Source organism: Xylocopa sonorina, chromosome 2 (genome assembly GCF_050948175.1).
Source record: "Xylocopa sonorina isolate GNS202 chromosome 2, iyXylSono1_principal, whole genome shotgun sequence".
Lineage (NCBI taxonomy): Eukaryota > Metazoa > Arthropoda > Insecta > Hymenoptera > Apidae > Xylocopa > Xylocopa sonorina.
In genome coordinates, this window is record NC_135194.1 from 14,394,113 (window position 1) to 14,420,147 (window position 26,035).

A 26,035-nucleotide genomic window follows, 5' to 3' on the forward strand; every position below is an offset into this window, starting at 1 on the left:
TTTTTCGCGATCCGTTGCGTAACTCGCGACGTAGTTAACGACACGATCTGAGATTGTATCTGTCCCCGTCGACGGGAACGGGACCGATCGGATCGTTCGAGGGTTGGAAGAACAACGGCGACGCCGGGGGCTAATTGACTCCGTGGCGGGGACTCGATATCGGTGCCGAGGGTGGTCGAGAAGGTAAAGAGCGAACTGCGGAGCGGTGGTGTCGCTTTATATATTCGAAACCGGTCAGGGCTGGCGTGAAAAGACAGACACGGGTGTGCGCGGGCGACTTTCGCGATAGACCGGCGGACGTATTTTTCGCGGACGCCAAATAATATAATGGCTTTCACTTCGCGCGAGCCGGAAAACTAGCCGGCCGTGATACACGTACGGGCGAGGGATCGCTGCGAAGCCACGGTTTTAATTAGGTTTGATTTAATTAACCACCTCCGCGCTACCCCCGCCCCGAGGGACCGCGCGAGATTAAGTCATCCTCGTTCGAAATTTTCCCAGCTTCGTATTCTATCTCTCTTTCCCCCTCAGTCTCGTTTCGCTTTCCTTCTTCCTCTCGCCACCTTTTCAACTACTTTTCTGTTTCTTCTCCTCGCGCCGTTTCCTTTGTACTCCCCTTCTCCTTGATCCGATCGTTCGGTTTAGCATTGAATCGCGATGACGAGCGATAACGAGCGTACGGTACCCGCAACGAGACTCGCTTATCGACGTACGTTCCATCGCGGTGGGCGTTTTATCAACAACGGGAGAGCCAGTCGATCGGTTTTTTTCATTTCGGTGGACGGCCACAGTTGATCGCCGATCGCCGGTTGCGCAATTATGCAGATCGTGGCAAAGGCTCGTAATGGTTATCCGCGTAAATGTATCGCGGTAGGAATTCCTAGGCGGCGAGGACGCGGAGAGACGGCTTAGCCGGTCGCGAAGTCTTCCCTTTGTTCGGTAACCAGTGAAAACGGTATCGATCCCGCCGGCAGATCTGGACGAGCGTCGCGGATTACGTCGTTAGAGCCGAATGAAAAACGCGTACACCGTTAATGGGCCACTTTAACAGGCTGAATTTCACCCAATAATTAACCGAATGTCGATGTGTCTCGCTTTAACAGCCGGTACACGTAACGGGGCAGCGCAACGTTTGTATGCAGCCAAATGTATCGATGTGCTTTCTCGCTGGCTATTAGTCTTGGTCGAATGGACCTAATGGAGCCGCGCTCCGATCGCGTCTCGGCTCGAAGGAAAAGTGGTGAATGGAAACGAAAAATAATTGGGCTGCCAGGCGAATACCGCGGGATTATAAATTCAGCGCGTTTGAAATTCGGCAGCTCTAGGAAAATGAAACGGGGAGAATTTCAGTACGCAGAGGCGAGCGGATCTACGCTGGAGTCGAGCTCGACTGCCGAGTGGAACGAACTCGAATGGCCCGTTCCCATGAAAACTTTCAGGATAGCCGTCTAACGTTAACGAAAAGTCTGTACTTCCGGCGGTGCCCGCTCGGTTATGTCTCATTCGCGTAATTAAAAATTGTCAGACGTAACGGGAAGGCAACCCTCGCGGCTGCGGCTCGACTGTGTTTCCAGGTTCCCGCATAATGCACCGTGGCAGCTGGAATTACTAGGTTGAGGTAATAAGTAACAGCAGCGACTCCGGGCAATCCATTTAGAAAAGAATTCAAGTTTCTTAAGGCCATTCAACGACCCGTAATTTCAACTCCTTAGAGCGTTTCGCGTTTGCCGCTAACGCGAAACTCCTTTCCGACGCGAGGTCCCCGTTTCCAGGTAACGAGAGGGGGCCACAATCTGGACCGGGCGTGTCACCGTCCGCCCTTCCGTTCGCCATCCGTTATCTCTTCCTATCCGCGAAGAAACGCGAAAACTCCGCCGTTTTTAACGGCTGTCCTGACGCGCCTCGTCCTTGGCGGATTATCGCCGCTGCGAATTTCAATTCGCCGCGATTTTCGCGCGGCTAATGCAACGCTGTTACTTCGAACGAGAGATCGTGAGAAATTGCATGCGTTTCAGGGCTAAACCCATGCTCTCGCTTTTGCAATCGAAACTTCCTGCGACTATTCAAACGCCGGTATGTCTGCCCCCTTTTTAGATCCCGTTGCCAGCTGTTGTGATTTTAATACCCTCGAGTCTCCAGCGATGGCGTCTTTTACCGTGCTCCGTAAAAAGTGAACGTCTGTACCACGGCTGCGCGTCGTCCTTGCTCGGTACCCCAAAGCGTACAATGGATGGTACTCGTCCGTTGCGTCATCTGAATTTCGATCGTCCTCGAATTCGGTGGTACGACGCGCGGAAGCTTCGATGGGACGTCGACGGGACGCACGGGCAACACCCCAGGCGAAAGGGTTGCTCGTCGAATCGCTGGCGGCGGTACACCTGTGCCCTGACCGGGAAGAAGTCGGTAACTGCGGCCACGTTCCCGGCTCGCGAGTTGGTGCAACGTTCTCGCGTACACGGCGGTGCACCACGCCTGGCACCACGAGAGAGTTGGATAGATCGTAGGTGACCAGGTAACCCGGGTGGTGCCTGGTGTGTTGCACTTGGTGTGGCCTGCCCGTGTGGATGCCGAGTGTGTAGGCCAAGATGGTGGGGCGGGTGGAGTAGGAGGCTGCTCTCTCGGCCGCTAGACATGGACGAGGCCCGTTGGAATACCCGCGAACAACCTACAACCAGGTAAAAGGGGGGGAGAGCCCCCTTTCGCCCCCAAAAGCAGCTGGTAGGGACCTACCTGGGTCTATGCTGGCCGCTGGTACGGCGTGGATTATAGTTTTTCTGGGGGGAGGGTGGTGGAGCGCGTTGCTTTCGAAAGGATGGTGATTGTGGAGCGTAGCCAGAGTAGAGTTAGGCGTATATAAGGCCCGCCGGCCCGGCCCAAGTCAGTCACTCACCGGACTACCAGCCCACCATACACACACCAAACATGAAGGCCTTTGTGAGTATCCACAACGGGGTTGGTGATTTCGTGGGGTGTTCGAACGGTTACACCGAGTATCTGTTCGCGTTCTTCACTTTCCCGTCGCGCCTCTGCTCTTGTTCCATCTGGCTACGTGTTAATCGAGTCCCCTGTAAAACACCGTTTCCACTACTTTAATCGAATAATAACGCTTAAAAACACTTTTCCGTCACGACAGACTTTGCCGTCTCTAAAATATCTTCGAGTTCGCTTTTCCTTTTGCCGGTTTCTCTCGAGTCCGCTCCACTGGATAAAAGTCCGAACACGAGCGTCGTCGCTCCGCGACGGACCGTATCGCAGCAACGCGTAATAATGACGATAATGTCCGTTTAATTGGAACTGTTTCGTTCGTTCACGGGGTAAAGTTGAAAACCCGAAAGCTCTCGACCGGTACCAGGCTTCTCCTGCGACAAAGACCCGCGCCGGTGTTCAATGTCACGGCTCGAAACCGCCTCGCGGTCCTTTTTGCGCCGCGCCACCAGCCGAATCGACTTTGTCCTTCTTACGCGCTCCATTCATGCAGCAAGAAGTCTCGTTGCACGGTACATTGACCGCGGAACTGGTCGTAGTAGTATCATCGTCATTCAGCGTGCCAGCTGAACCCGCGACCGGTTCCATTCTCGTTACATCTTCATTCACGAACGAACGCCCATACGGCGCACGCGTTATTCCGTTTCTCCCTTGGCGATCCTCCTCCTCCTCTCGTCGGTTGGTCCCGCGTTCGCGTTCCCCTGGCGAACCTGAAAGCGACCAGAAATTAGTATAGTCGATCCTGGTATTAATCATCCGCGTCGTAGCTCGTTTCCATCCGAACGTAATTAACCGTTAAACGAAATCCTCGCGATAATACATATATATGTATATACATAAACGGTGTCGCTGAATAGCGGCGTTGTTTCATAAATCCCGCGATCTATGCAAAATGCATTGCACGAGCGCGTTTCGAAACGGCGGCGCGACGCGGCGTTGGCCTCGGTCTCTCCGGTTTTCCGATCGACGGGTCGCGAGAACGCTCGGTCGGCCACGTCACACGGGTTGCACGGTTCCACGTAAACGGGATGTGAAAGTTTCGCGAAGTCGTTAGATATGCATAATAGCGGGGCAACCGCGGCGGCGCACCGTTTAAGCGCAACTATCCGAGAGAGCGCTGGGCGTGACGGGTTGCCCGACGTTCCGTCTTCCGTTGAACACGCACCAGAACACGTTCCCCTTTTCATCGACCTAAACGATCAAACTAGTCGAGCCTCTTCCCCGTTCGTTTCACCGATTTTCTCTTTCGATCCTGCGTCGCGCTCGCGAAAGAATTCGCGGCGTCTCGCAAGACACCGCGTAGAACCGGTCGTTTCCTCTAATGGAAGGAAAAACGGTCGCGATCGGCTCGCGTCCGCTCGAAATTCTTACCCCCCTCCGGAACGTGATTCTGAAAACGAACGATTCGAACGGCTACGAGTGAATTCCACGACCGTATCGTACGCGATCGATTAATCGCGAATCTTCCGATCGGATTAACACGTTCGATCGATAGAACGGGGCGCGCGCGATTACATAAAACACGGGACGATAGCACCGCGGAGAATTTCATCCCCTAATATGGTCGTTGGACGCGGTAAACGGGACGATCGTGCGCGATTCGCACAGCTGTCGATGTACGCGAGCGCAATCGGTTCGTGTATCGTGGCGAATTGCGACGCGCGTATTCCCGTACGACCGCGTCTTGGGATCGTTGGGAAATCTCCATCCGGTGATCGCGGCGCGCGGGCCTCGATATCGGAACGAGGCAGGAACGGGTCGCATCGTCGTTGCTTTCACGCTTTAAAGGCGATCGCGTCCCGGGACAACGTTTCCCCGGGTGCCGGGAATCGTTTCCCGATGCCGTGGAACGCGGCGCGCGCGCGGCGCGAGTATCGAAAGTGAAAGCCGCGATTATGTTACACTCGTGCTCGTGGTAATCGGTGCCAAGCCAATGGGAGTCTGGATTCGCGGTGATAGTCACTTCCGTAAACCGACGCGGCGGATAGTCCTCGTCTTCGTTCGTTCTCGTTGCTTTTTCCCGGTGATTTCACTTGGCGATTATTACCACGGCGGCGCGGCGCACCTTTCACAACGAGGCTAACTACGTCTGCTACGTAACTTAACGGGGAGAGCTGGGTGCACCGTGTCGGTTGGTAACGATAATCGAGGTTCCCGACCTGTCCGAACGCAGGTTGTGTTCGCCTGTCTGGCTGTGGCGACGGCCCGCGCTGGAATCGCGCATGGACCTGGCATTGCTCTTGCCGGAGGTCATGGCGGCATTGGTCTTGGAGGCGTTGGTCTTGGAGGAGTCGGTCTTGGAGGCGTTGGCCTGGCCGTCGGAGGTGGAGGTGCTAGTCTCTCCGGTGGACTTGCGGCCGGTGCTGGTAGCGCGAGATCCCTCCAAGAGGGAGCGTCCAGCTTGGGATCCGCGGCTCTTGGTGCCAGCTACGCTGCTGGATCCGCGGCGGCGGCTGGAGCTGCTGGTGTTCAACAAATCGTCTCCGGTGGTGCGTACCGTACTAGCTGAAATCATCGGACGAGATGAGAAATGGTGAAAAATTCTCTCTCTGGTACACAGGTGTGATCGGAGGCAGGGCTGACATTGGACCCGCCGAAGGGCCCAAGGCTAACGTTGGACCCCAGAGCGGACCTTATGACAGCGTAGGACCCCAAGAAGGTGCCAAGAACATCGGTGGACCACGTACCGGCCCAGCTGGACTCGTAGGACCCGCTACCGGACCATTCACCTCTGTGGGTGCATCCGCTGGTACCTCCACTCTTGTGGGACCATCCCAGGGAACCGCTAACTTGGTAGGACCATCCGTTGGTGGCGTTGCCTTCTACGCTGGAAGCGGTAACATCAACGGTGACGACGGAAGCTCTGGCTCTGCTGCCGCTGCTGCGCCAGCTGGAGGTCTCGGAGGTGCTGGACTCGCTCTTGGTGGTGCTGGTCTGTATTCGCATTCGTTTGAAGATAGGATGGAAAGGAGAAGGTGGAGGCGAAGGATATAAAAAAAAAAAGAAACTAACCTGTCCTGGCTGGTTTGACAGGTGCCATCGCTGTTGTGGGAGGTGGTGCCGGACTTGGCGCAGGCATTGGCGGACACGACGGTGGTGTTGCTGTGATCAACGGACCATCTGGCGCCATCCACGCTGGACTCGGCTCCCACGGAGCTATCATCCCCGGGGCACTCGGCAAGTACTAGACGTTCTAAGGCCCCAGCGATCTCGGCTCGGCGACGGCGGCAAACCCACCACAGTCACTTACCGGTCTCAAACGATCCTCAAACGCGCTCAACGTCTTCTTCCCAAAGCTTCGTCTAACCTAGGAGCATGGTTATAGCGCCAGCGTTAGTGGTGTAGTCGGTATATAGTCGGAATATTTTAATCACACGTCCAGTCGGTATATACCGTGACACGGTGAAGCGCGTGTTCCGAAAGCCCGGCAAGCTGGTCCCTGTCATCAGGATGATCACGGGTTTAGATCTCGGAAAAGTGTACACACCGTGGACACCGGCCATTCGTGATCCGCGGTTCCCGTTACCGTACTCAACCCTCTATGTCGGCGACGCGACTCGTCCCCATCGAAAGACGAGGCACGGGTAAAATTTAGTCAATTCACTTCTTTCATCAACTGCAATCGTGACAGGGGTAGTCGAACGGAGCCGCGATTGCCAGCCACGGTATCAAGAGCTCGCGGCACGGACATCTTGGTAGCGACCCACACACGATGAGCCTGTATCGAATGTATCGGCAACGCGGCCAGCATCGTCGGAGATTTCCGTTAACAACCCGAACCCGCGCCAGAACCTAGTGTCGACGCAAAGCACGTTGGACCCGGCTGTTCCGCCATGGACCCAGCAAGTGGACAAGCTTTGGAGCTTCGTCGTTGGACCAACTGGGTCTGTTCTGTTTTCTGAACACCCACCGTTGCTCCGGCAGTACTCTCTTTTTTTTTTTCTCTCTCTTACGTCTTCCACCATCCGTAAGGCCGCCGCTCTTCACACATATTTACTACTCTCCCTATTTTTTTTTTCTCTTTCTCTTCCCGATGAGCCGCGCACGCGATCCACCGATCGCGTCACGGGCTCACAAGTTGTTATACTCACTGCCGCACTCAAGCATACATATTATTATTACATTACTCGTCCATGCGCATATATGTTTTCTCTTTATATATATATACATGTATACATACTATTACTACTACTTCCTTCGCGTATATATATATATGAACACATTGCCACACGCGCGCACACACACTATTGCTATATGTGTACTCGTATATATACACACACTACACATATATTATATAATCGTGTTATATGTTAGTGAAAGAGAGAGACCGGTAGATTATGGTAGGTCAGCCCTTCCCGTGAGTGAATGAATGTAAATAGATGGCGCGCCGCTGCCGGCCCCCGACCCCGCCCGCCCTCGTCATACCCTTTCTTTACGATCACGACTAGCACCCCACCACCACCATAGATAGATACCACATATTTATAGCGTTTATACATTTATACAATACTTTATATAAAATAAAGCATCAGTATTTAAAACTCACTCTTGATCATTTCGTTCATCTCCTACCTGAAACTCACCCCGTCGAGCAACCCCATCGCATCCCAAGCGAGCGATACCAATCGCGCTCGATCTTGTCCACTTTAACGGTGCGATATTTGAGAATTTGCATCGTTAATTGCGACGAGAACAAAAGTGAAGAAAGATAAGGGAGAATCTGAGAAAACTCTTACTCTAAAGCGAGGTAAGATTACCAGCGATTAGAAGCTCGAGCTGATACTGCGATACTCGTCCGACCTACTCGATTATGCCAACGGCCAACGAACCGACCGTGTGCGCGAAAGTATTCCCGAAAGATTTCAACAGAAGTCAACTCCTTTTCGAGCCACCCCTTCGTTTCGCACCGAAACGTTTAAGGGAACAGCCGCTAACGAAACGCGAAATTCCGTATCGACCGCCTGTTGCTACGGTTCGTGTCCACGGATCGTTCCTATCTGGCTTGCTAATGACAGATTTGTCAAGAGCCGCGAAACTCGTTAGAAAGTTCCACGTCCGAATCGAAATTGCCCGTTTACGCGCTAATGACGTCGACCGCGTCGCGTGCCTCGCGCCCAAGTGAAATTTTCATTCTCGCGCGTTCGCCCTCGCGCGCGTTGCCTGTAACCGGCGAAACGGCGATACGTAAGCGGTGCACGAACGGCTAATCCGTTTGCCCGCAGATGGTGCTTAAATTGATTCGCGCGGAACGAACGACCAACGCGCCGCGGGATGATGTAAGATGGGACGATGTCAACGGTGCGTAACAGAAGTTTAATAAACTGCTGACAGCCGTGAACGATGGAGCTCGTCCAGCGCGAGGGAATTTCACCGGCGTTGATGTACGTTTGATGTCTTCAGCTCGCACCACGTGTTCCTAGACTTGGCTGTTACCAAACTAGGAACTGCGCAGCTTGGTACCTGGCTACTTCGATCGATCGAAGGTATTTACAGCGTTTCAGAAACCCAGTACTTTTATCTTCTCGAATTAGAATTGAAGTTTCATTATGAAACGTTCCAGCTAGCGATTTCTCGCTGACAATCAAAGAGCAAACGTCCCTGCAAGCCTAAACCAACCACGAGGGTCTTGAACGCGAGGGTAGGTCAGCAATTTCGCAGGACCGTGGAACCGGAAGGGGAACAACCGCTCTGGAGCCTCGTTACACGAGCCTGACAAGGTAACGCTAAACAACGACGATCGTATTTCTAATACCAGGCATCTGACAAATGGTAATTGGTTCGTCGATTACACAGGAAGCTGGTTAATGTCTTCTCATGGTAATAAAAAATTGTTCGCAGTTTGGGAAACCCTTTGTGGAACAATATCCAACTTGGTCCGATGCTACGAACTCGAGAGAATCCTCCCAATCTCCGTGGACAGTTTTCCTCGTGCGGAGGGTGAGAAAGGGAGGAGAGGTTCGCGATATCGATCCGAAACTCGTCGGGAGTGAACGCGTCAACTTTGATCTGGAACTCCTCTGTGTCGGAAAGGAACTTCGACGCTGAGATTAATGAAAACGTGGCCACGTTTCCTTTGACTGTGTGACGTTCCACGCGGCGTATACTTTTCGAATCTGGTGACGAGGGATTCCGACGAACCATGACGAACAGCGAGGAAATTTCCACCACTCGAATGATTCTTCCACAACAATGAATACGCGATGCGTGAAATACCCTGGCAAAATTGAAGAACGATCGAAAATTGAACATCGATGTGAGTGGTGCAGAGTTATTCGACTTAATGTGAGCAGAAAGAAACTCTCGCGGATATAACGCAAAGTATGACACATCGTTCCTCTTTGTCCGCAGTCACGTTCTTTTCGACGATCGAACAGGCGAGCCCCTTCCTCGTCACGATTAGAATACACTCGAGGGCACAAGAGAATCCTGCGGGAGACCACCGGCGAAGCGCGATTCGAAAGGGTGAACAGAGCCGAGGAATTCGGGATCAAGGGTCGATCCAGATCCAGCGAGCATTAAACCTGATGGACCGATGCTGAGCCATCATATTCGACGAAGAGGTTCCAAGTAGTTTCCAGACCCGTGGTGGCCACAAACCCGCTGGTAAAAGTACTTTAAATCTCTTCCAGGCTCGCGAGCAGCGCGGGACTCGGTGGTCCACGGTTCCCAGGGTCTGCGGCTGACCGCGAATAAAATAAGAGTCGCGTCCTAACCCACGGAATCCGAATGGAATCTGCTGCACAACTGCGAGCCGTCCTCCATGCGCTTTTTATCGCCCTCCTTCGAAGTGGCGGGCGTGCATTCTCATCGATTATCCATAACTGTCTCGCACGTAAGGGAACGTAGGTTACGCGTGAAAAAAAAAGGGTAGGAAGGACTCTCGCGGAGAGATTTGTTAACACGATAGGGTGGCCGATTCTTGGATCGAAGAACGTGTCAAGTGGTAATTTCCGCGCCATTCGCGAGCATCGCATTAGGAGCGTGGTAACGCGAGACTAATTAGGCGAGCTAGATTAAAGGAGGACGACGGATAAAAAGAGACGACGAGCTTTCGTCGGAAGTCGATGCTTTTAACTAACACGCGAATACAGCCAACCCCCTGGATGCCTCTGTCGGGTGTGCTCCCTTTACGCGGGAGCAGGAGCAAAACAGTTGGATCCCCGAGCTGAGTCGGATCATCCCTTGGCGTAGTCATTTGAATAGGCTGTGAACAGCTCCGCTTTCATGGTCCTCTCGCGAGCCATTTGCCGTGATTCATCGCGCACGGTAATGAATCTCTGTCGGAGAATGCGCTTTCCACACGGAAGCATCGCGGCTGTCTCTATGAGAAGACCGCGAAATCTGTCTGGTCTGTGTATACGTCTCGCGCGGCGGTGTTTGTTACCTTGATTGGCTGATCAAATTTTACGCCGTCCGTCCTGTTCCGTATCAACGGGGACAATGCCGGGAGGGACGGAAAGGCGAAGAAAACGGAAAATGGAACGGCGGTACGCCCGCCCTGAGGACGAGGTATTTATTAAAACGGCACAATGGCGCGACGGTCGTAAAGTGGACACCGTCGAGCGAAGACGATAAAGCGATCGTTTCATCTTCCTCCAGACGACACGTCAAGATTACGACTCGAGGGACGAGCATTCAGAGTGCTCCTTGCGCTCAAACTATTCATTAAGCCGAGGCGAGCCACCCTTTCAGCGGGTCCGTCCATTAAAAATCTTCAGGACGGTCGGTTAAAACTAAAATCATATTTCAAGCACGAGATCTGGCCGGCTGGTTTTATTAGAGAATTCTCGCGAACGGAGAACCCGAGCGGTGAATCGTTCGCGCGTTCCAGAAGCGCGATCACAGGAACCAGTGAAAGCAACCGGTGAGTAACGCGGTGAGCCTATAATTTCGTCTGGGAAGGTGGTTGAATCGTTACGGGACGGTTTCGTAATTCCCGCCTTTGGAGAGGGAGAACGGAGCGGAGACGCTGAGTTAGCGAATCGTTGGGCGCGATCAGGCGTGGTCCTTTCACTCTCGGGGGTGTGCGACTCCTGCACCGGGTTCCCAGAAGAATCTGCTTACTAGGCTCGGGTTTTGCGGCCAAGGTCAATTGGACGGTGAATCCCTGATGAGATTCTGACAGTCTCGTCGAACGGGACCACGATTTTCGCGTTGCTTCTCACGTCCATCGACTCGAGTGCCTGTCATTCGATTGCACTCGAGATCGAATTCAAAGGCTCCTTCTGCTCTCACCGCGATCTGCGATAGTGCCGCCCTGAGATCGTCTCGCCTTATCGGACGATCTTCTGCTTTCATATTTCTTCGTTATTCTCAGAATACAACTCGAAATTCGTCTAACGTAACGCAAAATAAATTCGTATTCGAAGAGAGCTTCGTTGAGTTTTAGTATCCTTCCTAATCCTATCAGAAATCTTCCCTCGAGAGAGCCTGACCCTGTTACATTAAATCGTGTAAGGGATGGAGGCAACCTTTCGATCCTGATCTCTGACTTTACGCGAGACGATTGACCAACAGAGAGGGTCAGGGCGATACCAAATTGGAACCGACTCGGACGCGTACCACGAGCGGAACGACGCGAGGAACCGGCAGTAGGCTGCTCTGCTCCCATAAGAATCCTGATGCATTGCGTCCATACTAGCCTCGCAGACAATGACTGCAAATGTCAGTCTCACCATTAGCGTGGATCACGTGCAATCTCTGGCCGTTCCTCCTCGATCGTTTCGCGTGGCTACAAATTTCGACTATTCCAATTGTCCTGTCGCTAATACCGGAAGCGATTAGAGGATGCTACTACCGATGCTGTCGTACTTTATCGCGAGGTGCCATTCTCGTATCAACCTGGATGCACCTGTAACCATGACGAATATTAATATTGCGATCATCCAAGTAAATGGCAAGATCAGATTCAATTCACACGGTCCTTCACCGTTTCAAAATGGTATCATTGATAATAGAGAACAGTAATCGAAGATTGAAGCGTGAAGCGCCTTCGATGATCGCAGACAAGCGTCGTGGTTTGCGGGTATTCGAGCCATGGTCCAATCGAGGAGGAACAAAACCGTGTATCGATCGGAGCGTGATAATTGGAGCAAAAGGAGATCGCATCATTTTTCCGCGACCACGAGGCATAAAGGTCACGTTCGTCTCGACACGCTCGCGCTCGCAGCTTCGTCTGCAACCGGTACGCCGCGCAGGAAACCGTATTAATCCCTGAGAACGTGACTCTTTCCCACCCATAATGTTAGCGTTCCCCGGCTCGTTGCCGTGATCGGTTGCTTCACCCGCGAGGATGACGCTAAGCGGCCGCCCACGATTTTTCGACCGGGAACACCCGATCGCCTGGAGCTATCCCAGGAATTCGTGGAGGCGATACGATTTTGAAGAACGCGCGCATAATGTCTTTCGCAAGCCCCGCGTTCTTCCTTAATTTCTGCCACGGTGTCTGCGACGCAAAGTAAAGGGGCGGCTAATTGACGCAATAAGTCGATAATTACGAGGAGCGACGTCGGTACGCCTGAAACATTCAGGCCAATTACACCGTAGGTTGAGGATCGCGCCAGCGGTTACCTGTTATTCGTCCCCTTTATCGCCGGAGAAATCGCAAATTACGCTAATTGCAACGCTTTTGCGACCGCCTAATCGATTCCTTTGTTCCAAACGCGACTAAATCAACCGTGCTCGTTTATCTTCATCGGGGGGGACATACTATTCCTGTCAAACGAACCCATCCTTCCTCCTTAAAGAATTTCATCGTTACGCGTGTAATTTTTAATGGACCAGCCGTTTCGTCGGTCCGACGAGTCGCAAAGAAACCCGCTAACCGTAACCGTACGAACCGCGTCCGTCAGAGATGAAACGTTCCCACGAATGGCCGCACGAAACGCCCCGATCCCATTATGTCGTGCAACGAAACGATCGAACTTTGCCCGTCGTCACAAAGGGACTCCCTGGGGAATACCAAAAGTTCTATTGCACGAAAGGTGGCCCCTCTAGTTACGAAGTTCTGGCCCGTAAAACCGGGTCGTGACGAGAACACGATAAATCTGTTTGACCAGACACGTCAACACCAGCGGTGATCGTTTTGTCGCGAACCAATCGATCGATCGTCGAATCAGTCCTCCCTCCTCGCTTTGGTATTCCGAGAAACCAGAGAAATTCATCGTTTAACCATTTCACTCCCATAGAAACTTCCACCTGTTCATTTTATAGTAATAAAATAACTATTCTCCTTTGAATTAGCCTCATGCAACTACTACTTCTTACGAAGCTGTGCATAGATGGTTCTCATAAGCTCATGGTGAAACCAGTGAACTCCAACGACTCCAGTCGTACGTGTAAACAAGAGGTCAATGGTGAACGACAAGGAGATAAAAATCACGGGATTCCTTGGAGTGTGTAAATGACTGTTTCGCAAGTAGTCGTCGTTGAAGGTCAACGAAGGAACCCCGCGTCCCGAGGGTGTGCCGGATGCTGACCTTCTTGCACAATGGTTAAGGCTGCACCATCAGCGGATATGATTTGAAGGGATCAACCGGGGGCGCGGTCGGGTTCTTAAAGCGGTATATAAAGTCCGACCGAGTCGTCTGTCGGCGCACTCAACAATCGGTCGGCAAGATGAAGGCTCTCGTAAGTATTCCATTTGCTCGATCGTGTGCTCACGGGATTCTCTCTCGACCAGTAAGAAACATTCTCGGATACTCACCCCCTTGCAATCTTCCAGTTGATTCTGGCAGCTCTGTGCGGCTTTGCCACAGCTGCGCCGCGTATTTGGGGTGGATACCACGGGGCTTTTGGGGGACACCTCGGATACCCTCACGGAGTTGCAATCGCTGGTCCAGCCCTGGGACCAGCGAGTATCGCTGGTCCACACATCGGAGCGAGCATGGTCGCTGGTCCAGCCATTGGACCAGCGAAACTATCTGGATCAGTCTCTGGACCAGTGCAAGTTTCAGGCGCCGTTGCGGGTTCAGCTGTTGTTACCGCCTCTGTCGCTGGTCCTGCTTACGTCGAGGGCTACGATGGTCCCTATAATGGAGGAGCTGGTCAGTAATCGCATCTAACCTAGCATTCATAATTCAGTTTCTTAAATTCGAATAAAATCACCCCTTACTAATTTTTCATTTGAAAATATACGACCACCAGGCGTTGGATACGTCGCCCCAGCTTACCGCTATTCAGGATATCCGGGCTACGCTGGCTACGCAGGAGCAGCTGGACACGGAGTGGTCGTGGCAGGACCAGGAGCCCATGGCGCGGTGTTAGCGGGACCAGCGGCCCATGGAGCAGTGCTCGCTGGACCAGCGTCTCATGGCGCTGTAATTTCTGGACCTCATTCAGGAAGCGCCGCTGTTTCCGGACCCAACGCTGGCTCCGTGGTAATAGCCGGCCCCTCTGGTAAAATTACCGCCCATGGTACCGGCTACGGTGGGATCCACACCGGACACGGCCATTGGTAACGAACTGTTCGCAGAAACAGAAAAAACATTGGAAACCTCTCTCTCTCTCAGCTACAGCCGCAATTGTGAAAGTCTCAGTGAAGATACCATCGATGATCGTTAGTTCTGTCTCACGACGTTCCCCGTTCGCGATACATTCGATGCATACGTATGGATCTGTAATGATAATGTAATGCGCATACGACGATTTATGTACGTTCGTCGAACACATTTTTTCTTCTAGACAGATAGTTCGTAATGTAAACTTTTGCAAGTCGTTCGCTCGTCGTTCGTAATGTAACATTACTTTTGATCTCTTACGATAATATATGGTTTAATTATGTATTTTTCGTTTACATTGTTACACAACCACGTGAACAGTATGCGATCCATGCTGTCAATGTCTAATGGAGTTACGGCCTCTGTTAATAGGATACTGTCGCTCGCAGCGCGCACTATTTACATCAACATCTTCTCTGAGAAATTTACAATTCCAACCAGACAAGTCTACCGCGATATCGACGCCTCGATCGCGCTACCGTGCAGCGAATCGAAACGGACCGCGTAAACGTTTCACTCGATCGCCTCCTCGATCTCAGTCGCCCTGTATCGGTTCCAGCGTGTTTCACGCTGGTGGTTGCGCGGAAACGTTCGACAACTGCTCGACTGCGGGGCGACGGTTTAAGGGTGTGCTGCGAGGAACCGGAGCCAACGCGAACCGCTGACACGGATCTCGACACGACGGATACGACGCGATACCGCGAGTCGAAAAGGGTAAGGTCGTTAGATGCGTGTCTCGCGATACGGACCGTCGATCGAGCAACAAACGCGACGACGATTGGCTCTCGATTTCGCGGGCATCAAACACGGGAGAATCGATCCGTGGATCGAGTGCGACCGACACAGGTGCCTGTCCGCATAGGCGGGGTCGATTTGAATAACGCAGGCCTAACGAACCACGAGCGCATAACTGACAGAAGGCCGCGCGGTTTGATTTCTGTTATCGCGCGAGTAGTTCGCCAGCCGTGACTTTATCGTCGTATCTGTACACGACAATTACCGTGTCTTTGGCGCGTGTTCGCGTCGCGGTGATACTTTCCGCCCGTGAACCGTTTCACCCGGCTTTTTTTTACGATGGAACAATGGCCATTTAAATGGCTTATTTCGAGCCACCGCCAGCTGGAATCCGGCCTCGAGCTGTTCGATTACATCGTGCAAATGGTCGCTTAAAATCTCGTCGAAATACACGGTTGGTACCAGTAACCAATCGCGGTGTCGAGCGGGGGGACAAGAACCAGCAAATAAAGGCTGAAAAAGGAACTGGAATCTCATTCCGGCACGGCGATTCGAATCGAACCGAACGAACGGTTGGAAGCAAATCTAGAGATTGAAACAATCGCGATTACTTGAAAAATCCTATGGGAAGCAGAGCCGTTTGCCCGGGCGATTTATCACGAGATTCGCCAGCGATCGTGAGAATTACCTCGATTTAGCAGCTCGAGCCTGCATCTTCTCCTCGTCCCGGGAGATTTATTATTAGAATCACCGGCAGCCATTTGGCCGTAGCGACAGGACCAATATTGGGTAGGAGGCTCGCTGAACGAGAGTTCTATCTTTATGGGAAAATCGTGGCCCCACCGTGGGGCATCAACCGGTCGTTTCGCCATCGACGGGAATGCATCGGATCCGCGCGAATTCCGAAAGGTCACTCGCGATCCCGTTCGGCCACCGAATGGCGAAAAAACGGCGAACCGCAACTTGCAATATTTAAACAGCTGTTTTGTTTCGTTTCGTGTGCGTGTTTCTTTTTTAACGATGAAATAAAAACAGCGTTCCAACGAATTGGGTTGGCAATTATTGACTATGCGGTTCTGCAAGGATTATTGCAGCGCTTGTAATAATTGAGAGAGTGAGAGAGAGAAAGGAATGAAGGCAGTTGCGTGAATTATTTCGCTTAAACATATTTCATTCTTCTTTTTATTCGTGGCGTTTATAAAACAGAAATTGCGTTCATAGAGGTAACAATGTTGCATGTCGGATGTATCATTTCTATTCCCCCGGGGTATTTCATCTTTCAAATGGCACGAGAATTTTACGTACGCTTTGCCCCTTATGAATCGGTGTCTTCGTATCGAACAATTCTTTACTCCGCGGTGGAACAGCGGCTATTGAAATTATAACGCGAAACGCGAGCTATTTATCTTGATTTCATTGTACGCGCAATACTGGCGGAGAAAATAGATTGGCCTTAATTTGAAAACAAATGAGGCGGATTTCAATAGTAAGAACGAGTTATGCGTTTCCCGCTCGCGCGTTTCCGTCAGTAGTCGCGCATGAAAAATGATGAGCAAAGAAAACAGAACCAAAAGCCTGGTAATTGATTCCGTGCGATTTAAAAATCATTTCTCTACGTGAAACGAAACGCTTCGACGAGAGTGGAACCGATTATTTAAAACTACGATTTGAAACGCTTAAATCATACGTTGGCGGTCCGAGAAATGACGTCTTACGTGTCTGATTTACCATTGAAACACGGCGACGCGAGGATAACGGGTCGGCGCGCGCGTGATTGGACATAAATTTCGAAGGGAAACAATTTCGGTGAAGCGCACGGTTGAAAAGTCGGCCGGACACCCTCCGTGGGGATCTCCCGCGTCGCGTTTCGAACGGACGCGGTAGATCGCGATAAATCAAACTCGCCAGGGCGGTCAGAAATCACGAGCGCGACAGATCGCCGGCTACCGTGGACATTCCAGCGGATCTGTCTCGCTCGAGTATAGAAGGCGCTAAGCAAGGATTGTTTCGCGATGCCCTGCGGCGTGAGCGGGCGAGAATGACAGAGGGCGCGGCCGATAACGAGGTAGATACGGTTGCGGCTGGGTCGTTAATGCCTCGTGAGTCGTCGGAGATCGAGGAAGGCCGTGGACGATCGATCCTGCGGACGCGCTGCTGCTCTTCGCGCTACCACCCCGTACGATGGACTCTGCGGATGGCCTGAGAATACAAAAATCATGGGATGGCAATTTTGAAACAGAGATCTTCTTAAGTTAGCGCAGACGATCGTTCCAGTATGAGCGACGCGTCGAACGTGATCGTAGACACGTGGATATTTAAACGTCGACCGTAGACACGATCGCGCGAAAGATCATCGCGCCTCACCGCGAGAACCGACTCGTTATTCTTCAACGGGGTAAAGCGCGATATTTATATGCCAGGTAGCGTCGTGCACACGGGTTAGGAAATCGGTCCAGGAACGAGGGGATAAATCTCGCGCGTGCGAGGTCGTCTCCGCGCTCCGTGCTCCCCTTTGCTTGATCGTTATTCACAACGCGGTCCGCGTTGTTCATGTAGCGACCGCGTGCCACCGTGGCTACTGAGAAACGCGCCCGTTTTGTACGTGTCGTAGCCTAATTCGTCCATTTCCCGGTGCGAGCACGGGGCGAGTACCCGCTGCGAGGCTTCCTCGACCTCCTCGACGACTTGTCTCGAAGAACAATAAGCGTAGGTCTTACCTGGACGTTCGTCGATGGCCATCGTGCGACGATATCGATCTGCGTTCGTGGCTCGGATCGGGCCATGGTTTTGGTGGTCCACTGTGATCCAGGAGCGAACGGATCCGGTTAAATCTCGATCGAGGGATCCATCGACGGCGCGTGCGGCGTTCCTCGATGCCCGTTGCCCCCTAGCCGGGCTGGCAGCCGTGAAATGTCCCCTCGGAGACGATGGAGGCCACCGAGATTCCGAGCAGCGACTTTCCATCAGCCATCACGGAAGAACATTGCCGTGCAAGCTGATGCTAAGTGTGCTTTTATAGGCGACACACGGGAACACGTGGGTCGGTGAACTTATCGTCGGGGGTAAAGGCGGGGCTGATGGCCGCCGCTGACTGCTGGACCGTGACGGGGTGAAAAAGCTCGGCCGGTCGTGTTTTAAGTGTGGAAGCGGGATGATGCAATGTTCGATCGAATATACGGAGACAACACCACACCCAGATGTAGGAGAAAAAAGTCTCTGCGTTGGATTTGCGTAGATCGTGACGACATAACGATCTACATACGATCTGCTCGTGTGGGATTTGCTTTGTCCGATACCAGCGCGTGAACAATGGCTGTTGAAAAAATCGAGGGGAGAAGACGCGACGATTTCTATTTTTACGTAAATAGGTAGAGAGAGAGAAATATTTTGGGTAGAAGGTTCAACGAGTAAAATGTAAATTGAATCGTATGGTTGATTGGAAAATAGTGTCGCGGACATCGACGATCGTTGTCGAAGCGATCGACGAGGGCGGCGCGATCCGTGTTTCCGAAACGACTTTGGTAATCCTCTTCTATTCCCGTTCGAGGATTTGTAATGGTAAACCAGGTACACGTAACAACGGCACGCGTTATTTCCTCCCCTCTGACGAAAACGGGAAGCGGCGGCGCATCGAAAATCTAGCTCCGACAGATCTGTCAATGTTCCGCCGTGCCGAAAGTGGCGCACAGCCGCGTATAAAAATCGCTCCGGATCGTAAATCAAATAACTCGTCGTTCCCGATCCGACGTTCCTTTCTGCGTCTGTCGAGGCGAAAAAATACGCTCCCGGGCCCGGCGCCCTTCGCAAATGATTGGCCACCGCGTGATCTTTCATATCTGATCGTGGCCACGTGAATTTCCAATTTCACCACTCCGGCTGGAACGCTTTTAATGGCCAGTCATAAAGTGATAAGGCAAGAAACGCATTGTCCGCCGATATTCAATATCCACTCCTACAAAAGCGGCTTCTGGACGAGAAAAAGGGGGGCCATAGAACGCGGCAAAGAAACCTAACTTCGAAGGAAAGTTCTCTCCAGCTGATGCTTGGGGAGGAACAAAAATTCCTCGAGCATCCTTTCGATCCGACGAAGCGTACGAAGAACGAGACTGCGGGAAGAACTGCTTCCTCGGGTCTTCCCTTGTTTCCCTAAACAAGGCGCGCCATTAAAGCCGCCCCTCGAAGGGACCCAACAGCGCCAGGGAACAATTATCCGAACAATCGCGTCGCCGGTCACCTTTAGCCACCTTCGAAAGTGCTACGCCCAACAATGATATTCAAAACGATCTATGGCGCGGGGCTCGGTGATCCATTGCACCAGGCTGGTGCCACTGTGACACACGCGTGTCCGACTACAATGAGACCGTCATTCCTGGCGACAATCGAGGCACGGGGACGACGCGTGGGCAACGCAACCCAGTGCCTCGCCTAAACGGATGCACAATGCGGACGCATTATGGTCCGTGAGCCGAGGCGTGCTCGCCCAGCTCTCTGGCTCCTCGTCCGTGGAACGGACGAGAGAGAGAGAGAGAGAGACGAGACGATGATTCTTCGAGCAGCCTCAAGGCCGTGATGACAGGTTACCAACGGGCGTAACAGATGCTTCAGGGCCTTCGACAGAGCGAACGAGACGAGCTCATCAATGGAACCTGCTACTCGTGTACCGTTACAGCGATCGAAGAGATTCGATCGAACGACAATGCTCGATGATAATACGAACGTGACATTTGAACAGAACGCGTTAAATCTTGGCTGACGTCGAATGCGTAGACGCATTCTAACGGGGTATAATTAATTCCTCGAGAGCCATAGAGGGGAATTTTTAATAGTTAAACCCCCCCGAGCGTGACTGCTTATCCCGACACATTTAACCCATTAAACAGTCAAACTTCCCCCGGTATCTGCTCGCCGATCTTTCTGGTCGACGGAGTGCCGTGTTCTACGCAAGGACAGAAGCAACGGTAAAAAAATTCCCGTTGCAAACGGATGCAACGGCCGTTCTTGAATTGGAGCGGTCGACCTCCGGGGGCACGGGCGGTTCTGCGAGGCGTTCAGCTGTGCGCGCCGCGTGTCGCCGCGATGTCGATGACTGTCTTAATGCTGATAAGCCGGGGAAACGGCCACGCGCCCAGCCCGCAGAGAATGTTTGGCGTGTCCTGTGCCCCGCCCTTTGGGGTTGGCGGGAGCAAACGAGCACCCAGGCCGCAGACAATGCCCCTATAAAAGCGCCACCGAGCCAGCCAGATGCCAGCACATCCGATCTAGCCATCGAGGCAAACTATCCCAACAGCTCAGCAAACCCTTCAAAAAAATCCTCTCGCAAACATGTGCACCCTCGTGGCAGTCTTCCTCGTAGCGGCTCTGTCGGTGGCCTCCGCGGCGCCATCCCTTCTGGCGCCAGGAGCCGCGCTGGCTGGTCCTCTCGTGGGCCCTGCTGCCCTCAGCGGACCCATCGCGGGACCCTCCGCCCTTGCTGGACCCATAACCGGACCTGCTCGCCTATCTGGAGCCGTGGACGGTGGAGCTCTGGTAACTGGTGCAGTCGCTGGTCCCTCACTGGTTTCCGGTAGCGTCGCTGGCGCCGCTGCTCCATGGCCAGCGCTAGCTGCACCCGCTCTAGCTGCACCCTGGGGTGCACCTTGGGGTAAGTTCGCTACTGGTAACGCTCGTGACACTTGGACACGCTATTTCAAGATTATATTTAATGATCTTTAACGATCTCTCTTTCGTAACGCCGATTGGATATTGTATACGACTCCGTGTATTCGTATGGAGAACCGAGCGTGTCTAATCTTCGAACTCAACCTCCACAATGGCCCATAAATTCATAATCGCGCATAGTAGCCTGACTTTCATTCGCCTTGCGACGTTCATTTGTTTGGAATACCACGTTTTATTACCGCCACTTTACGACTTCTCCTATGCACTCGTGCGATCGTGCCTGCTACCGTGTGTGCACCAACTGTACGATACGTTTGTCCGTAGGAACCCTACTGGCTGGTCCAGCTGCAGGTCCAGCAGCCCTCGCAGGACCCATCGCCGCTCCAGCACTCATCGCTGGACCATCCGGTAGCATAGCGGCCGGAGCTGCAGGAGTTGGAGGAATCCTCCGCGCCGATGGACACGGATGGTAATCCTTCCATCCACGCTGGACGACCGTACAATCCCAAATGACATCTTCGACTGATCTCCTCCGATGCCTGCCATCTTGAAACCGACCGCGCCACGATCTCCGTCATTTACCGCTAGTACCTCCATTTTTTATATGTATCCTGTGTATATAACAATGTATCTTTTATATGTTTATTGTACGTAATATATAATAAACGCATGCCACTTTGGAGAGGAAATATCGATCGTTGTCTCAACCTTTATGATCGCCTATTTCGCTTCTTTCGTTCCCTCGACGCTGCCCGTAGTTCTTCGAGATGAGGCTTTTCATTTTCACTTTCGACGACGGCGTTTTAAACGCGAGGAAAATACGACGGCCGGGGTCACTCGTTCGTGGACAAACGTTGCTCCGTAAATTTCAATTGTTCCCGACAAATAAGTTCGCTTAACGTACTCCCCGGTTCCCTGCGAATGGAAGACCAAACGTTGTAATGAGAACAATAGCGTCCCCCAAAGTTTCGAGCACGGAAATTCCCCAGCTCGCCGGAGTAATTGCGACGCGCCCGCGCTGCTGCTGCTGCTGCAAAACTTTCGATATTGTCTTTGTTAGCCAAACAATTGCCATAGCCAGTCTACCATTCAACGAAGCAGAAGAGCGACTTAAAAAAAAAAAATCAAAATCTTTCGATTCACGATACCGTAACCAACGCGATCGAACGACCATCTGGTACCACTGAGACGTAGCATGTTCGTGATCGTGTCACAAATTCGACCTAACCATGAAACCATTTCCAACCAATTTTTCCCGCATGGAATTCGATGGATACCCCTTGTCGAACACCTCTCAGTCCCTCCGTCACCGCGACAATTTCACACTCGATGGGTCAAAGGGAAGACGCCTGCTGCGACTCGTGTCAACATCAGTCCCGCTCCCACTAAAGTGGCGGCGATCAGCGCGGCATTGTTCCACCCGGGAATATTATCGGCGTCAAGGCCGCCTTGGCGTGACCAACCTCCATTTCGCGAGCCATTGTACCGTCCTCGGTGTCTACTACGCCTCCGTGGGACGATACCTGTCCACCTTTGTCGATAATCGTAGGAAATTGCCTCAACGCCGCTCCAATCAGCCGAGTATTCTCTCCGTCGGGTGTCAGACAGCGCTTATACCCCGTCGCGGCTTTGTTCGCGACCATCCTGGGCCCACGTCGGTTCGTACTCGCGCTTCTTTAATCTCCGTTTTCAATCACGTCGCCTCCTGGGAGATGCAGCGGCGAAGACGCGCCGCGGGTTGTCCTTTTCGTGAAGCCCGCCCCGCTTCCGGTTCCCACGGGAAGCCCAAGGAAATTATTAGCTCCGCGCACATTACCATCTCAAAGGAAGCCACGTAACATGCATGCAGCCGTGGGCGAACAGCAACAAGTACACAGGACAGTCGTTAAATCCGACGCCTCGTAAAGACGAAATGGTTGCCATTAAACGGGCCCATGAATATTCGTTCTGCGAACATGAAACTCGACTAACGGAGGAACTCGCTACAATGACCTCTAACTTTCCCGTTGTCGGGTAAATGTTTGCCTACTTCAGCGTCGCGTAGCCTGGTTACCTGAAATCTTGCGGGAACTGGGACTTGTTCGAAGTTCCAACGCTTCGGGTTTCAGGCGCCAGAGGAGTGGGTTAGGTAAAAAACGTTCGAGTGTCTTTTTTTTTTGGCTCGTAAGGATTGGATTTTAATTGGACACAGTTCTCGCGGATCATATTTAGCCGACGATTGCCGCTCCTTCGTGAAACAGTCACACTGAAAATGCTTTCGTAAAACACACTCGACACTAGAGCACGCCGCAAATTCGCGGGGACAGTGCGCACGTCCTCGAAATAAATTGCCGTCGTTCGCGACGTGACGTTTCCAGATACGGGATCGGCGACGGCGCGCAACAAGTATAAGTCCTTAAATCAAATAACCTAAGCGGGGTAAATTCCATCGACGCAAGGATAACGGGATAACGTCGATTCGCGTAAGTTTCTCGAAGTTAACAGCACTAGAATACCGGTTAGCCCGCGGGGTGGGTGCAATTAATCCGCGCCGCGCGAAGGGACTACGCGGTGCCGTCTCCGCGTCGTGGAGTTTAATAGCTCACACAGACAGGCGACGGCGGAATTCTTCCGTATGGAAATGGGTCGTGACCGGGTGCGAGTAACGGTGTGACATTTCCCCGTGGAAAAATGCCAGGAAAGCGGCAGATTCAGGGTCAGACCTGGAGTATAAAAGCTGCTATCACGGGGTTAATTGGCAGTCTCACAATTAGCGTGATAGACAACGTTCGAGAAACAAAGCAGCAACCATGAAATACTTGGTAAACTTCTGGATTTTCTTTCTTCTAACACTAATCGTTTCCTCTGTCACGATTTCTTAACAAGACCTATTTTAATTTCGCATTACAGGCAGTTCTTGTAGCAATTGTGTCGGTTTGCTCAGCCGCTCCAAGCCTTTTGGGCCCGCTCCATGGTGGCGCGAGTCTTGTTGGTCCCCATGTGGGAGCATCGGCTCTTGCAGGCCCAGTAGCTGGACCAGTTAAAGTGGCTGGACCCGTTGCGGGACCAGCTTTGGTTACTGGAGCAGTCGCTGGTCCTTCAGCGGTTATTGGATCGGTCGCTGGACCCACTGTTATCTCTGAACCTGGATTGGGAGCAGTCATCGCTGGTAAGTGCGCTCTCTATCGCATTTAAATAAATCTATTACTCGTGTTCAACAATAAAAATATCTAATTCGAACAAATTTCCAGGTAACGGACTCCTCGCGCCTGCACTTGCACCTGGATTACTAGGAGCTCACGGATCGGCAATCGTTGCTGGCCCAGCAGCTTCCACAATCGTCGCTGGTCCAATCGCGAAAAGTGCAATTATTGGCGCCTCCTCCTCGGCACTGATCGCTGGCGGTCACGGCTGGTAACGACCACGTCATCCTCTAAGACTCCACAAACCTCAACATAGATTATTCCTACTTATAGCAATGGCACTGCCTACGTTTATCCAACTGTACGCGATTACAAATATGTAATCGTTTAATTGTAAGAATAAATCAATTCATTATCCAAATTCTGTTGTCTTCGAATGATTCTCTCCAACGAAAGTAACTCGATTACAATCTGCCTTGGAAATATCCAACCAATTCGATGGTCGAACAGCAACCTCCCTCCCATCTCTCTAAAAATTTTAATTATTTAAAATTCCTTCTTCCACCTGGTTAATCCTCGTGAAAATACCTTAAAAGCCTCCTACAAAATCGAAACATCGGTACGCTCGATACGTAGGAAATCAGCTTAGAATGGCGATTGAATCCCGTGCGAAAAGGCACGTACGAATGTATTTTGCACGCGCGTTTCGGCACGCGTTTAGAGACAACGCTCGATTCGAATCTCCCTCGGGTATTCGACTCATGAATATCTGAACGTGGCGCACCGCCGTGGGACGGGTAGGACCAGCAGGACCAAAGGGGACCAAGACGATCGTCCAACACCTGTGCTCGACATCGCGACAGAACTCCCTCGAGACGACGAAAGATCGAACCAGCGTGAACAATGCTCGCTCGCGGCGCCCCCGTGCAATTATGCAGTCATAATCGGTTCACTGTCAAGTACGGCGTTCGCCAAGTCACCCGGCGCGCCGCCATTTTTACGGCTGCGCTCGAGGTGGCGGCTACCGTGCCGCTGCTGCTCGCGGTTACGAGACTGGAACGGATTTTCTCCTCAAGGACCTGTAACGGTCCTCCGCGTGCACGCGACGGATTTATCGAGATGTCAGCCACGATAATCGGCGTGGCGACGCGGGATAGAAGCAGTTTGACATTGTCGTTATGGAAATATGGGGAGTACGCGCGTGCGAGCCGGAAGCCGCTCGATCGACGAGTGGGTAGAAAGCGGAGACGGCGATTCGATAGAAAGATCCTATTCTTTCTTAATTATCTAACGTCAATTACAGATAGCCTAGCTAACCTGACCAACGTTCCGTACTGTGACGTATTTCTCGCTTGACATTTCAGTTTTGCCGTGCGTCGCGATACGCGAGTCGCGCCAAAACGGGACAGCTATATTGGTAACTTGCTGGATGATAAGCGCGTGAGATATCCTGCTAGGCTTAACACCGATTTCTGACAAATTTTCAGGATTTTTAAGATAGGAGACAGATTTGCATATTTTGGAGGATCATCGATTGATTAAACGTTGGTTCGTCCTTCGAACGTGACAGCTATTGATACCTTGGTGGATAATAAGCGCGTGAGGTATCCTGCTACGTTTAACACCGATTTCTGACAAATTTTCAGTCTTTTTAGGGTAGGAGACAGAGTTGCATACTTTGGAGGATCATCGATTAATTAAACGTTGGTTCGTCCTTCGTACGTGACGGCTTAACGCACCGTGGAAACGAGCATAGCAACTGGGCGACTATTTGGCCTACCGTGTACAATATCGGATACCGATGTGTACCCGTGCAGGGGCTGGCGACGCGGTGCGCGCGTTCAATTCTCCGCCAGCATGTTCATACGTATGTTTCGTCGAGCGAGAAGCTGTTTGCCCGGATCGGTTTGTCACCGCAGCCACGGCCAATGTAAACGGTGCTAATTGTTTCGGCCATCTAATTATGGGTTGACACCGTTGCCACTTGGCGCGGGGCAAACGGTCCGCGACCAGGTAAAACCTGTAACGAGTTCGATG

The 26,035-nt window shown here is 52.2% G+C and overlaps 5 protein-coding genes across 5 annotated transcripts in view; all 5 read left to right on the forward strand.

Moving 5' to 3' along the window:
* The window catches only part of LOC143432839 (glutamate receptor ionotropic, kainate 2), a 257,821-nt gene that overhangs the window by 127,933 nt on the left and 103,853 nt on the right, over nt 1–26,035 (forward strand). The gene's annotated exons all lie outside the window — the stretch shown is intronic.
* On the forward strand, nt 2,853–7,530 carry Apd-3l (apidermin 3 like). The gene is made up of 4 exons (XM_076909604.1): nt 2,853–2,934; nt 5,159–5,474; nt 5,546–5,917; nt 6,019–7,530. The coding sequence occupies exons 1-4, from the start codon at nt 2,923–2,925 to the stop codon at nt 6,171–6,173; spliced, it is 855 nt and encodes a 284-aa protein (XP_076765719.1). The 5' UTR covers nt 2,853–2,922; the 3' UTR covers nt 6,174–7,530.
* LOC143432738 (uncharacterized) lies at nt 13,598–14,477 on the forward strand. Its single transcript, XM_076909605.1, has 3 exons — nt 13,598–13,614; nt 13,709–14,027; nt 14,128–14,477. The coding sequence occupies exons 1-3, from the start codon at nt 13,603–13,605 to the stop codon at nt 14,442–14,444; spliced, it is 648 nt and encodes a 215-aa protein (XP_076765720.1). The 5' UTR covers nt 13,598–13,602; the 3' UTR covers nt 14,445–14,477.
* Nucleotides 20,531–21,565, forward strand: LOC143432851 (uncharacterized). The gene is made up of 2 exons (XM_076909785.1): nt 20,531–20,859; nt 21,201–21,565. The coding sequence occupies exons 1-2, from the start codon at nt 20,541–20,543 to the stop codon at nt 21,347–21,349; spliced, it is 468 nt and encodes a 155-aa protein (XP_076765900.1). The 5' UTR covers nt 20,531–20,540; the 3' UTR covers nt 21,350–21,565.
* On the forward strand, nt 23,594–24,050 carry Apd-3 (apidermin 3). The gene is made up of 2 exons (XM_076910612.1): nt 23,594–23,677; nt 23,766–24,050. The coding sequence occupies exons 1-2, from the start codon at nt 23,666–23,668 to the stop codon at nt 24,048–24,050; spliced, it is 297 nt and encodes a 98-aa protein (XP_076766727.1). The 5' UTR covers nt 23,594–23,665.